The sequence below is a fragment of the Eptesicus fuscus genome, chromosome 4 (assembly GCF_027574615.1).
Source record: "Eptesicus fuscus isolate TK198812 chromosome 4, DD_ASM_mEF_20220401, whole genome shotgun sequence".
NCBI lineage: Eukaryota > Metazoa > Chordata > Mammalia > Chiroptera > Vespertilionidae > Eptesicus > Eptesicus fuscus.
Window position 1 is genome coordinate 56,627,670 of NC_072476.1, and position 17,067 is coordinate 56,644,736.

General features: G+C 35.4%; 1 protein-coding gene across 1 annotated transcript in view; it reads left to right on the forward strand.

The window, feature by feature from the left end:
* CHD1 (chromodomain helicase DNA binding protein 1) overlaps window positions 1-17,067 on the forward strand; it is an 80,044-nt gene that overhangs the window by 48,913 nt on the left and 14,064 nt on the right. The window contains exons 23-33 of the mRNA XM_028149826.2: window positions 1,829-2,005; window positions 5,379-5,539; window positions 6,843-6,884; window positions 8,223-8,353; window positions 8,879-9,017; window positions 9,243-9,393; window positions 10,901-11,023; window positions 13,304-13,429; window positions 13,891-14,163; window positions 14,496-14,636; window positions 15,571-15,749. Coding sequence (XP_028005627.1) covers window positions 1,829-2,005; window positions 5,379-5,539; window positions 6,843-6,884; window positions 8,223-8,353; window positions 8,879-9,017; window positions 9,243-9,393; window positions 10,901-11,023; window positions 13,304-13,429; window positions 13,891-14,163; window positions 14,496-14,636; window positions 15,571-15,749 — 1,643 coding nt within the window. The remainder of the gene's footprint in view (window positions 1-1,828; window positions 2,006-5,378; window positions 5,540-6,842; window positions 6,885-8,222; window positions 8,354-8,878; window positions 9,018-9,242; window positions 9,394-10,900; window positions 11,024-13,303; window positions 13,430-13,890; window positions 14,164-14,495; window positions 14,637-15,570; window positions 15,750-17,067) is intronic.

The following is a 17,067-nucleotide window of genomic DNA, read 5'->3' on the forward strand; positions in this document are numbered from 1 at the left end:
CGACCTGTAGGTTAGCTTGCTGCTGGGGTCCGGCCGATTGGGACTGAGCTAGATGGGCCGGACACATCCTGGAGCCCTCCAGCTGGCCAACCTCCTGTGTCCCTCCCCAGCCCCGATTGTGCACTGGTGGGGTCCCTCGGCCTGGCCTGTGCCCTCTCGCAATCTGGGACCCCTTGGGGGATGTTGGAGAGCCGGTTTTGGCCTGATCCCGCAGACCAGGCCGAGGGACCCCATTGGTGCACGAATTCGTGCACTGGGCCTCTAGTAGAGTAAAAAGTAAGTTGTGCACCAATTAACCTATATAATAAAAGGCTAATATGTAAATTGACCAAACAGTGGAACGACTGGTCACTATGATGTGCACTGACCACCAGGGGGCAGACACTCAACACAGGAGCTGCCCCCTAGTGGTCAGTGCACTCCAACAGGGAGAGTGCCACTCAGCCAGAAGCCCTGAGCCAGGCTCATGGCTGGCAAGTGTAGCAGTGGCAGTGCAGGAGCCTCTTCCACCTCTGTGGCGGCACTAAGGATGTCCTAAGCTGTCAGTCGGACATCCCCTGAGGGCTCCTGGACTGCGAGAAGGCGCAGGCCGGGCTGAGGGACATCCCCTCCCCCACCCATGCCCCGAGTGCATGAATTTTGTGCAACGGGCCTCTAGTATAAAAAAGCAGGTTTCTCTGTATTCTAGCTAGTGTCTATGAACTGAAGTTTTTAAGGATCAGTTCAGTTTGTCATTTGTTCACTCAACAATATATTGAGTACCTGCAATGTAATGTGCCATGTTCAGGGACACAACAGTGAATACAAACTTACGTAATTAATTGATCACTCTGCTGCACAGTAGAGGATGTACTGTATTGAGGAAAGAATTAAGCAGGGAGATAAGTTTGAAGATTATTTCAGTAATTATGAGAAGTGAATGTTTCTGAAACTTGCACTGACTCTGGCTACAGTCTAATTAACTTTCTTTACATAAAGATACACTATTTGCTTTTTTATTTTGAATAATTGAAAAATTGGAAAAAATCACTGATAAATTAACTAGAGTATAAATTTATGTGAGACTGATTTTTATTTTTATACCAGTGATTTGATAACTCACACAAAGCTGGCTTTAAATAATAGACATGAGAGAATAAACACTGTTTTCAGCCTCATTCCTTATAGAGAATAAGCATAGTTTTCTTATCTTCATCCAGTTATCTATAAATTTTAATGTACTAATATTGGCAATTAGCTTTAATGAGTACTTTCTTATACCAGACAGCACAGTTCTTTAAATATAGAATCTTATCTAAACCTCACAAAAGTTAGTGTACTATTGCTATTTTGTTTTAGAGATGAAAAACTAGGAGTTGGGGAACCTAAATAAACTTAGTGTTTCGGGGCTCCTGTAGCTTGTCAGTAGCTCTTGAGGTACTATTTTTATTAAAATAAAAATAAGAATATTGGATTGTTCTATAGCAGATAGTAGTTAATGGACTGGTGTGGTAATTCCTGCAGAAGGCAATTTAGCATGTTGCTAATATAAATTACTTTATTATTCTCTTAACCTTCTCTAGTTCTGTTGTAATAGTTTTATTGAATAGCAGGACAAAAGAGAATCATTCCTGAAAAAGAATTCTTAGAAGTCATTTGGTTTGATCTACTTTGACCTAATAAAGAAATAAACTTAGATAGTTTAGCATTCAGCATTCATACTTGGTTCACTTCATAGTCATATTCATTATCCTTTTATGCCACTTCCTCCTCCAAAAAAATGAAAAATAAAATTTAAATGTGAGTCGTTTTTTAATGCTTACTCTGATAATATTCTGGAATTCATTAGGTTGCCAACTTTTCAAACATGGATGAGGATGACATTGAGTTGGAACCTGAACGAAATTCAAAGAATTGGGAAGAAATCATTCCAGAAGATCAAAGAAGACGATTAGAAGAGGAAGAAAGACAAAAAGAACTTGAAGAAATTTATATGCTTCCAAGAATGAGAAACTGTGCTAAGCAGGTGACTTTTTAATTTTAAAGATATTTTTATAATGAAAGAATATTCATATCAGGATTGATCTTTTTTCTGTTAATGAAAGATATTGGTCTATAGTTTTCATGTAATGTCTTCATCTGATTTGATAATGCTTCATAAATTGAGTTGAAGAGTGTTCCCTCCTACTATTTTTGGTAAGAGTTGTGTAAATTGTTAATATTTCTTAATTAAATGTTTGGTAGTATTTTTCAGGGAAACTATCTAGGCCTGGAGTTTTCTTTGTTAGAAGAATTTTAAACTATAACTTCAGTTTCTTTTCTAAATATGAATTATTCAGAATATCTTTTTCTTAAGTGAATTTGGTAGTGTGTTTCTTTCAAGAGATCGGTCCATTTTATCCAAGTTGTTTAATTTATGGGCATAAAGTTATTCATAATATCCTTTGTTATCCTTCTAGTGTCTATAAGATATTCCCCTCTCTTCTTAATACTATATATTTTCATGATCATTCTAGGTAGAGGTTTATTTTATTTATCTTTTCAAAGGACTACCTTTTGGTATATTGATTTTCTGTTTTAAGTTTTATTGATTTCTGCTCTTTATTATTTATCCTTTTTTTTTTTTTGCTTTAATTTGCTCTTTTTTTTCTGTCTTAAGATAAAAGCTTAGACCATTGCATCAAGACCTTCCTTTCCTAATATTAGCTTTTAATGCTACAAGTTTCCCCAAAGTACTGCTTTTCTGAATCTCCAATTTTTGATATCTGGTGTGTTTTCATTTATTCAAAATATTTTTTTTTCCCTTGTGGCTTCCTCTTTCACCCATTGGTTTCTTTTTTAGAAGTATGTTGTTTAATTTCCAAATATTTGGAAGATTTTCCAAATATCTTCGTTAGTAATTTCTAGTTTAATTCTGTTATGGCCAGAGAGCATTCCCTGTATGGTTTGAAGTTTTAAAAAATAGTTGATTATTTTGTGGCCCAAATGAACAAAATAGTCAGGTTTTTAGATAATGGTAACAGTGCCATGCTAAACTATTTTGAATCCTGCTGCTAAAGGAAAAAACCTTAATACTAGATTTTTTGCATTAACTTTTGTTTTTTAGGATATTGCATTATAATATAGTTGTCTTTATTACTGAGTTTTTTGGTGCCTCCTTAAGTTTTGAGGCAACTAAGGGACTTGCCTCACCCTAGTCCTTGGCCTGCTACTCTTCTCCTAAGGTAGGGTTTTTAGTTTTCTTTTCCTACAACTATATTAGGTCTTCTCCTATGCACTCAATTCAGTAGCTGCGATGGGTCTGGCAAGATTTCCTGCCTGTATTCTGAAAGGTGACTGCTCCCTTTCTTCATGGCTGCACCACAAAGTCAAGTTTTCTCTGATTTCTCTCATGAGCACCTGGTGTAGGTTTGTAGAAAAGTGCTTGTGAGTGGGTGCAGGTTCTCCTTTTGTCTTTGGTTCCCAGGGATTCTATGCCTCTCAGGGCAGCCCACATTCAGCCTTTAGCAAATTTTTAACTTCCTCTTACCTGCTTTTATAGTACTTGATGTCTACCATTCACGTTCTTCCCAAGTGAGCCAGTATTTGAGCCCCATCTCTTCTTACAAGCTGCTGTATTTCCTTATATTTGAGACTGTTAGGTTGCCTTGTGATTTTTATGTGTTTAAAAAAAGTGATGATTTTTTAAATTAGATTTTAGAGATTATGATTTTTATTGTTATGGAAGGAGCAACCTGCCAACTTCATACATACCACGCAGATATGGAGCCAAACAATGTGTTTGGCCTGAAAGTGACCATGTTTGTAGTTTCTTGTTTGTGTTTATTTTTTTCAAACTATAATGGTTTCCTTTTACAGTGGATGGGAAGCATAGCATTATATTAGATCTTATGAAAGGCGGTTAGAACAGTAAAAACTAAGTGCCCATTCTTAACTTTCAATAAGCTTTCAGCATATTAAAGGTATTCAGAATGTATACTGAGACTTTGGAAAAATGCTAAAGACTTACAGAAAATATGCTTTGGTATATTTGTTAAACAATTAATGGATATTTAGTTATTTTTATGTGGGTTCAACTGGCTTTTTTTTTTTCTTTTAAATATCTGTTCAACCTAATTAGAATACTACTAAGTGGATACTTAGGAGAACAGATAAAAATGACACATGATCTGTCCACCCAGAGGTAATCACTAATAATATAATAATATGGTATATATAATTCCAATATTTTTTATACATATCTGCCAAATTTAATTGGAGTATTAATTTGGAAGTTGCTTTCTTTCTTTTAACAGTATATAATGAATGTTATTCTACAAAATTTTTTTTTTTTGTAATCCTCACTTGTGGATATGTTTTTATTGATTTGAGAGAGAAAGAGAGGGAGAAACATTGATGTGAGAGAGAAACATCAATCAGTTGCCTCCTGTATGTGCCCCGACTGGGGACTGAAACCATAACCTTTTGGGACGTGGGATGGTGCTCCAGCCAACTGAGCCACCCAGCCAGGGCTACAACACAGTTTTTTATGGCTTTCTTAAACTTCCCATTGTATAGGTTATTTGTCCAATTTCTTTGATGAACATTTAGATTAGGCGTCCTCAAACTACGGCCCGCGGGCCACATGTGGGTGTTTTTGCCGTTTTGTTTTTTTACTTCAAAATAAGATGTGCAGTGTGCATAGGAATTTGTTCATAGTTTTTTTTAAACTATAGTCCGGCCCTCCAACGGTCTGAGGGACAGTGAACTGGCCCCCTGTTTAAAAAGTTTGAGGACCCCTGATTTAGATTGTTTGCTATTTAAAAAAGAAATCTGCTGTAAATGACTTTATTGGCCAATGTTCCCTCACATTTCTCATCTCAGGAAATATGCCTGGGAATGATGTTGCTGTGTCAGCAGAATGATAATTTTCAAGGCTTTTAATACAATATCGCTAAATTGCCTTCTGTCCCAGTTTAAATACCCAGTAGAAGTATATTACTGTTCATTTTTCTATCCCATTACTAATATTAGCTATTATTGCTTAGTTGGTATTGGTCAAATTGATGGATTAATAAAAGAATTCCATTTCATTGTTAATTCTCATTTTTAAAAAGTGTTACCAATGAGTTTGTATGATTTTTATGCTTATGTTATTTGATTAATTGCTTGGTAATAAGCTTTTCTCATTTTTACAAAAGGACAGTAGTGTTTTCCTTTAGATTTATAAGAATGTGTTACGTATTAAGGTTATTGATAACTCTTATCATTAACATGCTATATTATTCTGTTTGCTTTTTAAAATTTATTTTTATAGAATATTTTTGATTTATAGAAAAGCATTTGAAGTTTTTAAATTCTGTCAATCTTGTATAATTTTCTTTGCTATAAGTTTGGGTAAATTTTTGTTCAAATTCCAGATTAGTTTCAATGGAAGTGAAGGGAGGCGCAGTAGAAGCAGGAGATATTCTGGATCTGATAGTGATTCAATCTCAGAAAGGAAAAGGCCAAAGAAACGTGGAAGACCACGAACTATCCCTCGAGAGAATATTAAAGGATTTAGTGATGCAGAAATTCGGCGGTAAGATGATGTGACACCATTTTACTTCATTTTATTTTTATTAGAGGGTGAAACTAAAATACAGAAATCCCAACATTTTAAAGATGAAGGTGAAAGTGTTAGAGGAAGCAAATATATGAAAATTATTGAGGAATTGGGTGGGTTCTGCTTTTGTGTGTTCATTATAACTGAGAAAAAAAAATGTTTGGCATCTAATCTTTGCATATTATTTATTTATTGATAATCTATTTAGACTGTTAAAATCTTTTGGTTTTATTAATGTGGTTCAGAACAGTGGCCTTTTTGAATAATGAATGTATATTTCAATACATTAGACTTATTTAATAAAAATTCTCACTGCACTTCTGACTCACAACATTACTATTTTTATGTGGGGATAATTTAGTTCCATATTTTTCTAGTTTTTTAATTCTCGAGTAATTGGTTTTTTGAAACTAACCATGTTAAGGGTATTTCTGATATGTTCAAGTAGGAATTGAGGTAAGATTGGGTAGTAAGATAAATTGTAGTTTTCTTTCAAAATATATTTATGTGTATATACAGATATGTTTAAGGGGAATAGAATAACTTTACTTTTGTTTATGTAATAATTTTGCTTATGAAATTTGTAAAAAGGTTGTTCATTATTGTATTTTGAGAGTTTGTTTCTTTCAAGCCATTGTAACTCTTTTCTTTTACATCATAGACCTGACCGATAAAGTTCTTCCTCATTCTTTCTACCAGAAAATTAAATATGTTATAGATTTTATTAAGGGTATTTTATGACCACCTGATTTGCTGGACTTTCTGTCTTTAGTTGAAGAGGCATTTCAACTTTTCCTGGATATTTTTCCTCATCCATCAACCACTTGGGTAGCTTTGTTCTTAAGTAAAATTTTTATTTTCCATTGTTGGTATAATACCCTAATTCTGAATTAAAGCTATTTTCAGTAAATTTTATCAACACTTGGAATGTTAGGAGGTGCAATATGATTGATAATTCTGGAGACACTTCCTGTGGTAGCCTTGAACCTTATTTTGTCTTGTGAAAAAAAATAAAGTAATTTCTAAAATAAAATTTAGCTTCTATTGTTTTATTTATATTGGTTTCTAAACATCATCCTGGGTGTTAATTTCTTGTCTTACTTGGTATGTTTTAATGTTTTAACATTTTGGTTTCTAGCATAGTTTATTCATTTTTGTCAGTAATTACCTTGAATTAATTTGATTCTAACAAGTATTTCCTTTTTTCTATATATTTATAAATTTATTGTTTAATGGGTAGTGAAGCCTGCATTTAAATTAAACAATTATTTTCTGCTAGGTTTATCAAGAGTTACAAGAAATTTGGTGGCCCTCTAGAAAGGTAAATACATCTGTTATTCTCATAGAATCATAGTATGTTTTATGTTCTTGTCAGGGTTTTTTGTTTATACTAATATTTAGTTTAGGTACTTTGTTAAATTTGCTTTTAACAGACATTTACAAAGTTAATCTGTAGAAAGCAAAATTCAAGTAGTTTTGAAAAATGTTTTACTGCCATCCTTAATTCTTCCTAGTCTAAAATTTTACCTGCCAATGAATTTTTCTATAAAATACTTTTCATTTTTATAATTTTCAAGGTACTTTCAAAGGCTTTATCATTTTTTAAATGAGAAACATATAACTAGCAGTTTCATTCTTAGAAAAACTGAGTTGCTTACCTAGCCACCTTACTTAAAGACCTGTTTTATTTTCTCTTACTAGGGAAATTTCCTCGTTTTCCTAAATACAGCTTCCTCTTACACAAACTACTAAAATAAAATTAAGACAGGTTTTTATATTGTTGTTATCAGTTAATTTTAGTCATTGTCTGTGATTTGGATATTCTTTGTTCTTTTTTATGGTAAACCCATTGTCTGGATATAGAATAGCAAAGACTAAAATTCGTTTAACATTTTTTCTCTACACAACTCCTTAAAATAAAGATATTTTCTTTTTTATTTTGAGATGACTTGCATACAAGACTTGAATAATTATTTTATATGATGATGAAAACACTGTGAACATTAATAATCATATTATCTACTCTGTACATAGTAAGCACTTCTTTTGAATTTAAGACCTGGTCAGTTATAAAAAGGTTTTGTAAAATCCTATATAATAAAAGCATAATATGCAAATCAACCCAACAGCGGAACAACTGGTCGCTATGACATGCCCTGACAACCAGGGGGCAGATGCTCAATGCAGGAGCTGCCCCCTAGTGGTCAGTGCACTCCCACAGTGAGAGCACCGCTCAGCCAGAAGCCGGGATCATGGCTGGTGAGCACAGCAGCCGTGGTGGGAGCCTCTCCCGCCTCTGCTGCAGGCAGGCTGTAAGGAGCGAGAGGTCCCAGACTGCAAGAGGGCGCAGGCCGGCCTAAGAGACAATCCTCCCCGCCCCCCCTCCGTGCATGAATCTCGTGCACCAGGCCTCTAGTTACTACATAATCTTCAAATGTGGAGCATACCACTTGTTCTGTAATGAATTAGTTTACTTTATTATTATCTTTGAATATATAGATGAATTGTTTCCCCATCAAATCTTCATGGTTTTTATTTATCTTATGCCAATTATATGAACTAAAATTTGTAAAGCATAAAATAGTGTGATTTGTAGAACTTGAGATGAAGTGAAATTTAGTCTGCATATTTACCTGAAAATTGTATTATTTTATTATAGATTGGATGCAATAGCTCGAGATGCTGAATTAGTTGATAAGTCAGAGACAGACCTCAGACGACTAGGAGAGTTGGTACATAATGGTTGCATTAAAGCTTTGAAGGATAATTCTTCAGGAACAGAACGGACAGGTAATATTAAAATGAGAATGATTTAAAGAGAGGTAAATGGAACTTTTAAAATATGCTTTTATTGAGTTAGGTATTATATTTTAAGTTACCTGTTCATCAGTCTTAAAAGAATATTAGTTTGGGGCATAGTTACTTCATTATGCTTATTTTATAATTCATCCACTAAATAAAAATATTTAGATAAGATTTAGTAATCAGATGTACTGAAAAAAAAATCATACCGGAAATCTTACTGAGAAATTGATCATATCAATAGATTGATGTACCTTCTGCAGTAGATAAAACACTCAAGTACATGAAATGCTTTTTATGAATCCACATCTCCTATATTACAGTCACTAATATGTATTAAAAAATCTTGTAGTGAAAATTTAAAGTTTGCCAGCAAGTTCCCCCCCAGACATAAATAATACTAATAAGTAAATATAAGTAATACTTACTAAAATAAATAATAGCATACATTGCTTTTTTATTTTGTAGTTATATATTTTATACTTTTTTTACTCTTTCTTAAAAAAAATTAAGGTGGTAGACTTGGAAAAGTAAAAGGTCCAACATTCCGAATATCAGGAGTACAAGTGAATGCCAAGTTAGTCATCTCCCATGAAGAAGAATTAATACCATTACATAAATCCATTCCTTCAGATCCAGAAGAAAGAAAGCAGTGAGTTGCTTACTTTTTCCATTGTGAAATATTTCTTGTTACTCAATAATTTTGATATGGATGTAGGTTAAAATGTTTTTTATGTCATTGGCTGGTTTGACTGACATGTTTTTGAACATAAAATTAAATTTTGAATGATTCAGATATGTTCTTAACATATTTTTAAAAATTAATTTTTAATAAGGCAATTGTAAACTTGACATTGGTTATTAACTTTAATGCTAGGTACACTATCCCATGCCATACAAAGGCTGCTCATTTTGATATAGACTGGGGCAAAGAAGATGATTCCAATTTATTAATTGGCATATATGAATATGGATATGGAAGCTGGGAAATGATTAAAATGGATCCTGACCTCAGTCTAACACACAAGGTACTTACATATTTCTTGATTCTGATGTTGAATTTAATTTTGCTTTTAAATTATGTTAGAACCTGGTTGGTGTGGCTTAATGGATTGAGCATTAATCTGTGAGCCCAAAGGTCATGGTTCGATTCCTGGTCAGGGCACATGCCTGGGTTGCGGGCTCGATCATTGATGTTCCTATTGCTCTCTTCCTCTCTCAAATTATACAAAAAATGTTTTAAATTATGTTAGAAATAAACTCAACTAGGTGTCAGGAAACAAAGGCTCTAGATAGTTGTGTGACCTTGGCTTCTTTAGAATCTGGTTTTCATGAAGGGATTTCATTAATTTAAATATTCTCTGAGATTTTGCTTTACCTCTAAAATTATATTTTTGTTAAGACATTTTTCTTTAGCTTAAAAGTAAATCTTTCATTCCATAATTAACTAGATTATTCATGGGGAAAAAAGATTCTGAAATCTTTTATAATTTTTGTAATGTCAAACCATATTTAGGTTTTCTGATTATTTGATATTACCACTTTAATGAAATCACTTATTTGCCTAGAATGGAAACCACTGAAAGCATTGCCTTATTCTTATCATTTAAGTTCCCGTTTTATATTTTACTTCTTCACAGACAAATGGGAATCTTGAGATACTAGAAATTTGTCATTTGCTTCTTTGAAGCAAAACTAGAGTCCTGTAAAAGTTTCCTCCACAGTGCCTGTTGTGGGTCATCTTCTAGATAGATGCTACCTTGTATTCTAGGAAGTTTTGTGTACTTTATAGATCATATACTATAATGAGAAAGGAAGGAAATCTAAGAATACCATAATTTATACTAATAAAAGGGTAATATGCTAATTAGGGCGGACGTCTTCTGGACAAAGCCACAGTGGCTGCCTGAGGCTCAGGCAAGCCGAGGTGGCTGCGAGGGCCGAGGCTCAGGCAGTCGCAGTGGGCGGCAGTGGTTGCAGCAGAGGCATGATGGGGGTGTCGCTTTCCCGTGATTGGCACAGTCGCCTCCCGCAGAGGGAGGCCAGAGGCAGCAGCAGCGAGGGGGTGATGGGGGTAGTGCCTTCCCCTGATCGGCCAGTCGCCTCCTCAGTAGGACATCCCCTGAGTGCTTCCAGACTGTGAGAGGGGGCAGGCCAGTCTGAGGGACACACTCCGCCCCCCAGTGCATGAATTTTCATGCACTGGGCCTCTAGTGTTTAATAAACACTGGATGCTAAATACACTATTGTATATTTGGATGAAATTTTTAACCTCACACTGTGTATTCACATTTTGAAGAGGGATTTTTTCCCCCTCCATTGTGTATTTATTTAAAATTCTTTCCTGGTAAACTGATCTTTACTGTGTCATAGATATTAAAAAATGTATTTTTCATTCTAAATTTATTCCTAAATATTGAAATAATTATAATTAGTTAGTGAATTGTATATATTTAAAAAAATAAATAAGCACTTTTTAGCTTTAAATTTTTTCATTTTATTAAAGACAAACTGAAAAAAATAATTGCTTTTCAGATTCTTCCAGATGACCCTGATAAAAAACCACAAGCAAAACAGTTGCAGACTCGGGCAGACTACCTCATCAAATTACTTAGTAGAGATCTTGCAAAAAAAGAAGCTCAAAGACTTTCTGGTGCAGTAAGTTAAAATTCAGATGCTAAAGAGCAGTTTACTTTTAAGACAAGTCTAGCTTACTGATTGCCTTAGACCAGCAATTTTCAACCATTTTCTTCTCATGATAAACATAAACTAAGTAGGGGCCCAGTGCACAAATTTGTGCACCTTGAAAGGAACTGTGGGCCGTGGGGCTGCGGTAGGCATGGGGGTGGGTCTCGGCCCATCTTCCATGCCCCCACCTGGCCTCTTCCACCGCGGCCCTCAGTCCCTGTCTGCTGGCAGCCCTGCACCTGCCACCACCACTCCCACACGCTGACAGCACCGGCCCCACTTGCAACCTCTGAAGGCAAGGAGTAATTGGGGCCAGTGCCAGCAGCAGGTGTGAGTGGTAGCTGCTGCCCTGATTGCCCCTCAGGAGCAGGGGGAGGTGGAGAAGCCGTCGGGTGATCAAGGCCAACAGTCGCTGCTCGCACCTACTGATGGCACTGGGCACTGGCAGCAGGTGCAAGCAGCAGCTCAGGTGCCAGCAGCAGGTGCAAGTGGGGCTGGCGCTGGCAGCGGGTGTGAGAGGCAGCTGCTGGCTCTGATTTCCCCTCAGGAGCCAGGGGGAGGTGGAGAAGCCCTGAGGGGCGATTGGGGCTGGCAGCTGCTGCTCACACCAGCTGACGGTGCCAGCAGTGGGTATGAATGGTGTCTCTGATCCTGGCAGCGGGTGCGAGCAGGGCTGGCGCTGGCAGCAGGTGCAAGCACTGGGCGGGACTGTGGCGCACGGGAACAAAGAATTTTTAGTAACCACCCGGGGTTTGCCCTGATGACAGCGATCAGTGCCCCGCCTCGTTCTGGTGCCCTCCACCCACCTGTTCCGCCATCCCGCCGCAGCCGACACCTGACATGTTCCATGCACGCTCCCTGGTGGTCAGCACACGTCATAGTGAATGGTTGTTCAGTTGTTCTGGTTGTTCTGCTATTCGGTCTATTTGCATATTAGACTTTTATTATATAGGACTACTAAAAATTATACTTTGTGCTGATCTGACAAAAAATTAGGAATAATTTTTATTCATTCACACCAGACAGCTGTTGTTGTGCTGGCTGTTGTCATTCTTATATCTGACAATCTAAGGAAAAAGAGGCAAGTGCCCATGACTACATAGTCCAGTATTGCATATTTTAAAAATTCTTGTAGCATACCAGTGTGTCTCTTGCAGCACACCAGTATGCCACTGCACACCGGCTGACAACCGCTGCCCTAGAAAGACATCTGTGGTTAATATGAACTTACAAGTGTATTTTCCCATAATTTAGTAGTGTCACTTGAATATGGTAATATTTTGCCTTAACCTTTTGCACTCGGATGTCGAGTGTGACTTGACACGGTTAGCATCGGTAGCAGCTCTTTTTATACTCTTTGAATGTATCAATAATTTGAAATATAAAAAAATCCAAATAAATAAGTTTGTATGAAAAGAAACTCCAGTTTTTTATTCTACTGCTGCGCTTTGTAAAATCTGGGGTATTTAAAAAATTAAATCCCGAGTAGAATAAAGGAATCGAGAAAAAAGCAAGCGAGTGCAAAGGGTTAAATTATCTCAGCATTCATGTTAACACTGATGAGTTATGTCTTTCGGAAGTGAGATTACTTTTTTTCTTTAGTATTTAGAGAGGGAGTGGGGGTAACTTGTTTAGAATGGAGTCCTTTTTGAAAGGTCAAGCCTCCATTACTGTGTTATTTGGAGATATTGGAAAGCTTAAGGAGTAGTAGCATTAAAGATCACTGAGCTTATTTATGAGGGGCTCAAAAAAAGTAGGAAGAAGACACTAAAAGGTGATTGGAACTGTAGAAATCTTTAAAAATTTACCTATGACTACAATGTCATAATTACATATGTACCATTAAAAATAATTTCTAATGCTACTCTGGTAGTATTGAATTTAGTTGAAGATAATAACTTAAGGATGGGACAAAACCCTCCTTCTGTTTCTTTCTACTTCATTTTTATTAAGTTGCTAGAAGCGCAGAGTGCGAATCGCGCAGCCCTGCCCACCTGTACGCACCTCGCCACTCGCACAGTCCCACCCACCCTTGCCAGTCTTTGGTCGTTACGGCATTAGGACCACTGGGTTTTTATAATATAGATATGACGTTTGTTGACCTTCTAAGCTTGGTGTATAGCTTTTTACCAACAGGCTAAGGATTGAATCAAACTATTCGTTTCTTTACCTTTTTGATTCAGTATTTAAGAAGCTTTTTTAATAAATGGAATCTGTGGAATTGGTTATAATAAAAATAATTCTTTTTAGGGAGGTTCAAAGAGGAGAAAAGCAAGAGCTAAGAAGAATAAATCAATGAAGTCTATAAAAGTGAAAGAGGAAATAAAGAGTGATTCTTCTCCTCTGCTCTCAGAAAAGTCCGATGAAGATGATAAGGTAAGAATGTGTTTTAGAAAAGCAACCCATTAAATAGAAAGGAACATGGCATGTTTTGGTATGTTTTACATTTGAAATTTGAACTAAGACCTGAAATTTTATTTTTTAGTACTGAAATTTTCTTTAAAAAGTAGCTTCTTATGCAGTCTCATTTACAGAACAGTATTTCACCCATCCAATAGAAGATCATATATCACTAGAGAGAAAGAGCAAAGGTCCTTCCTTTCAAACATTACCATTTGAGTGAGGTTCTGTCTCCTTCAATTTTATTATGAATTTTGAATGGGACTGGCTTACATTAGTTTTTATAGGAAGGTAAATATTGCATGTGTCATTATTAATAGGATTCTGGATTATTTTTCAGAATCTGCATACATGCAATCATAGTCATGCAAAGAAAAGAAATTTAATTTTTGTCAAGATTTGGTTAGTAATACATTGGCCATACTTGCACTTTCTAGGATGAGGTCACTTCTTTGAAACATCCAAATAAAAAACTTAAAACAGAAAGAGACAGTGAAGAAAAACCTGAGCCAGATGTTTTTATAAAGAAGGAACCAGAAGAAAAGAGGGAAGCAAAAGAAAAGGAAAATAAAAGAGAACTTAAAAGGGAGATAGAAGAAAAAGAGGATAAGAAAGATATAAAGGAAAAAGATTTTAAAGAAAAGAGAGAAAAGAAAGTAAAAGAAGCTATAGAAGCTATGCAGAAAGAAAAAGACATAAAGGAAGAAAAGGTATGCAAATCATAATGTAAAATTTAGAAAGTTACACAGTCAGCTTATTTATATTTTAGGAGAACAAATTGCCTATCAGCCCATGTTAGTCTCAATAACTGAGTTCAATTCATGTGGGTATCTCATAGAAGAGAAAAATAGGCTTGAATCCTTTTTAAAATTCCTTACCTATAGGGTAACAGAGTAACCTTATTTATTTATGTTTTCTCCAAATAAAATTGAGGAAAGATAAAATAGATAGGGATATTAAAAGTGAATAAACAATTGTTTTTAGAAGTGTTAATCATTTTACCTTTGTTACTGTTGGGTTTTTATTTTTGCTTTTTCTTTAGTTGAGCGAATCCAAATCTGATAGTAAGGAAAGATCCAAGAAATCTTCAGTGTCTGATCCTCTAGTTCATATCACTGCAAGTGGTGAACCAGTTCCCATATCCGAAGAATCCGAAGAGCTGGATCAGAAGACATTCAGCATTGTAAGTAGTATACCAGCAGTCACCAACGGGTGGTCCGAAGACCACTAGTGGTCTTTGAAGTTTGAAAGGTTGGCGACCGCTGTAGTAGACTGGTTATTAGTAATAATCCATATAACATTTAAATTGCAGTTTTATTCTTTGCTGCTTTTAATTTAGAAATGTCTTTTAATTTGTTGCTACTGTAATTCAGGTTGTAAAAACAATATGTTTGAAAGGTAATTTAAATTTAGAATCAATTTGGGAAATCTTTAATAAATGAAGAACTCGAAGGAGAGGCATTTAACGACTACTTTGAATGAACTTCTTTTCTCCAAGGATAGAATTTAAACCATTTAATTTCTGAACCTATTAACTATATGATACTGCTTCTTATCTTTAGTGAAGGAGTACCTAGATTCTTTTTTAGTATTTTAGGAAGTATAATAAAGAAAAAAAGTGAACACTTAAAAAAATATACAAAATACAAGCCCTAATGTTTTATTACTAGGTTCAGTAGACAAAAATTGCCCTGTCAGATTGATATAAAGGTTTCTAAAATTTCTTTGCCTATTCCCTGGAACCAAGTGCAGGTTCATAGACTTCACTTGGAGTAACACTGGTCTAAAATATATTGGTTTTATATGCTACCATGCTTGTCATCATTCTGTGCTTAAGCCTGCTTAGAATGGCTTGTTCCAATGTAAAAAGTACCATTTTTACAAAAGATAAATAAAATTCAAAGTTATTACTCACACAAAGACTGATAAGGAAAGCCTTGCTTTCCAAAGAGAATCTGAGGGGGAAATCCCTGGCATTTAAGAGCTGTGAGGTGATATTTAATGGTTACTTTAGCATCAAACAGTGCTATATTTACTCATGTAAATATTGAAAGAAGATGTTTGTTGAATTTATGTTTAATACATCTATTTATGTTTTTATTTTCCCCCTTTAAAAGTGTAAAGAAAGAATGAGGCCTGTTAAAGCAGCTTTGAAACAACTTGATAGGCCTGAGAAAGGCCTTTCAGAAAGAGAACAACTAGAGCATACTAGACAATGTTTAATAAAAATTGGTGACCATATCACAGAATGTCTGAAAGAGTATACAAATCCTGAACAAATCAAGCAGTGGAGAAAGTAAGTAATGTACTTTTTAGGAAGTGTTAAATTTGTGGGTATGTAATAATCTATTTGTCTCTTATATTTCAATTTATTCTACTTTTGAAATTTAGTAATAGTAATGTTTAGAGAGGTAACTTGAGGATAATTGTTTTTACTATTTTCCCTTTAAAGCTTTTTTTATTCATGAGTGATCAATTAATTATGCATCATGATAATCATAGCTGGTATTTCTGCCTTTATTTTTTTTTTAAATATATATTTTATTGATGTTTTACAGTGAGAAAGGGAGAGGGATAGAGAGTTAGAAACATCGATGGGAGAGAAACATCGATCAGCTGCCTCCTGCACACCTCCCACTGGGGATGTGCCTGCAACTAAGGTACATGCCCTTGACTGGAATCGAACCTGGGACCTTTCATTCCGCAGGCCGATGCTCTATCCACTGAGCCAAACCAGTTAGGGCTATTTCTGCCTTTAAATAAAAAGTAATAAAAGCTGTTTCATTAAAATTTAGATTGCATTTTATTTTATAAATCTTTACTTGATTTTTAGATTCACTTGTTGATAGATATGTATTTAGTGTTCATAATTTTTATCTTTACCTTTTTCTTCTTCTTCCTCTTCTTAAAGAAGACCTTTCAGGATTTCATATAATACTGGTTTGGCGGTGATGAACTCCTTTAGCTTTTTCTTATCTGTGAAGCTCTTTATCTGACCTTCAATTCTGAATGATAGCTTTGCTGGGTAGAGTAATCTTGGTTGTAGGTTCTTGCTATTCATCACTTTGAATATTTCTTGCCACTACTGTCGGGCCTGCGTAGTTTCTGTTGAGAAATCAGCTGACAGTTGTATGGGTGCTCCCTTGTAGGTAACGAACTGTTTTTCTCTTGCTGCTTGTAAGATTCTCTCTTTGTCTTTTGTTCTTGGCATTTTAATTATGATGTGTCTTGGTGTGGTCCTCTTTGGATTCCTTTTGTTTGGGGTTCTGTGCGCTTCCTGGACTTGTAAGTCTATTTCTTTCACCAGGTGGGGGAAGTTTTCTGTCATTATTTCTTCAAATAGGTTTTCAGTATCTTGCTCTCTCTCTTCTTCTGGAACCCCCGTAATTCTGATGTTGGTACGCTTGAAGTTGTCCCAGAGGGTCCTTACACTATCTTCATATTTTTGGATTCTTTTTGCCTTTTTCTTTTCCAGTTGAGTGTTTTTTGCTTCTTTGTATTTCAAATCTTTGACTTGATTCTTGCGATCCTCTAGTCTGCTGTTGGATCTCTGTATATTATTTTTTATTTCAGTAAGTGTATGCTTAATTTCTAGTTCGTCATTTTTCAGATCC